The 1,876-nt window shown below is 39.1% G+C and overlaps 1 protein-coding gene across 1 annotated transcript; it reads left to right on the plus strand.

Moving 5' to 3' along the window:
* Positions 1-206: 206 nt before the first annotated feature.
* Positions 207-682, plus strand: CYBJADRAFT_69540 (uncharacterized protein). The gene is made up of 2 exons (XM_020217867.1): positions 207-361; positions 410-682. Exons 1-2 carry the CDS (start codon positions 317-319, stop codon positions 590-592), a joined length of 228 nt encoding a protein of 75 aa, XP_020067646.1. The 5' UTR covers positions 207-316; the 3' UTR covers positions 593-682.
* Positions 683-1,876: the final 1,194 nt, after the last annotated feature.

The following is a 1,876-nucleotide window of genomic DNA, read 5'->3' on the forward strand; positions in this document are numbered from 1 at the left end:
AAAAAAGAGGTCATTCATTTTTTTTTGGTGCGATGGCAATACTGCAATTGTAGATCAGTAATCAAAACAGTTCAAGCACATCGAACCACGGGATGAGAGAAAACACGCAAGACATTTAGTGCCGATGACGTCTGTACACACAGTTTTGCAGAAGTACCCAAGGTAAAGAACAAAAAAAAATTTCGCACCCTTTAATGTGTGTGACCTTCTGCTTATTATATAAGTACGCGATGAGTTCCTCTTACAAACATCATCCTTTGAGATTACCGTCTGTTGTAGATCAGCGAACTGTCAAGTCTTCCTTTTAAATACTAAGATGTTCAGAATTAACTCTATCAGACTCATCAATACTTCTTCGAGAGCTGCAGCCATTGCATTGGAGAATGTCACCACAACTTCAGCTAAGGAGGCTGCAACTGGTAACTCCTTCAAATCCTTTGCCGAGTATAGAAAAGCTGCTATCTATAACGGACCATTGAAGAAGAGTATGCTATTGAGATCTCATGGTGAATTTAAGCCAGCAACTCCAGAGGACAGGGAGTTGTTTGCGCAAGAGGCTGCTAGACACAGTGCCTACAAGGAGAGTATCTGAAGAAGAGCCTCCTCCTTGTCGCCATGTAGAAGGACACACCTCTTCATTTTTGAATTTTAATCAGCTGGACTGATTTTACATATATACACACGCAAACATTGGGTAAAAAGCTCTTTTAGTGAGCTTTATTGGAATTTACATATATACCTACTTACAGAATTGAAGGATACCTTCGGTTCTTATGGTACGTGCCATAAATCAATCGAGATTTTATCAAGATATTCGGCGTAGTTCTCATGACTAGTATATAATGACGAGGTAGTGAAAATGATACACATTTTCTCGTACTCTCCGGATGGTGTATTTTCTGTCACACTAATAATCAACTGATGCTGCACTTTCAGATCTATTTGACCAGTAGCTCGAATTACGATGAATATCCAGCTGGTTTCGTTGTTTCATCTACCACAGAGTGCGTTTCATGGCACTTGGCGTAAGGTGTCACCTAAGTTTTTACAATAGATTTTGGCATGATATACCCAAACAACTCACATCTGAAAAATCATCCGGTACTGTATGAAATGCTTTATATATATATTAGCATTCCCTTATCATGTCTTCGATCATGGCTAACTGTTGTGTTTTCAACAGGATGCACCATGATATGGGTTCTTACTGAACCAAGTGCGGCTTAGTCTCCTGGGTACAGGAAGAGTATTCCAGATAAGACTTGTTGAACGGAATTTCTTTCTCATAAAACTATACAAGCGGGTATATCTCTGTATCCTCGTGATGGGAGGGGGGTCAGTAAATGAACTCACCAGTTGCCATGGTGTTTACAGCTTGTTATTGTTCCGTTCTTATTTGATGATTAACCAACATTCAAACTCAATCACTGTTGGAACTTGTCTGTATGTTCTTCTGCTAGTGGACAGTAATGAAGGGAGGACTGTTATCGTGCTCAACATGATAAACCACCGCATTCATGATTATTTTGGCATAGACTTTTTATCTTCTGAGATTTTGTATCATCATTACCTCTGCAATCAACCGGTATGAGATATTGATAGTTCATAAAAAAGCCATTACATTGCTCCTCAATCTTGTTGACCCACCCTTTCTATAGTCGCGTAAAATGACCGTTATGTCTGCGTTGGTAGCTCTTTTATAATCATTGGCCCATATGTCAATCCAGGTTTCAAATCTGTCTCGAATGTCAGCAAAAGTTTTAGACACCCGACTGCTGACAAGTGAAAGCAATACATAGCTTTTGGTGTAGTGTATTAAAGAAATTGAGAACTAAAATCGTGCTCAACTGCTATTATCTACAGACTTAAAATTTTG

The sequence above is a fragment of the Cyberlindnera jadinii genome (genome assembly GCF_001661405.1).
Source record: "Cyberlindnera jadinii NRRL Y-1542 unplaced genomic scaffold CYBJAscaffold_39, whole genome shotgun sequence".
Lineage (NCBI taxonomy): Eukaryota > Fungi > Ascomycota > Saccharomycetes > Phaffomycetales > Wickerhamomycetaceae > Williopsis > Williopsis jadinii.

Coding starts and splice junctions, on each gene's coding strand:
- CYBJADRAFT_69540 (XM_020217867.1), top strand. CDS start 317: ATGTTCAGAATTAACTCTATCAGACTCATCAATACTTCTTCGAGA. Junction 362..409: donor TCATCAATACTTCTTCGAGA/GCTGCAGCCATT, acceptor TCAGCTAAGGAG/GCTGCAACTGGTAACTCCTT.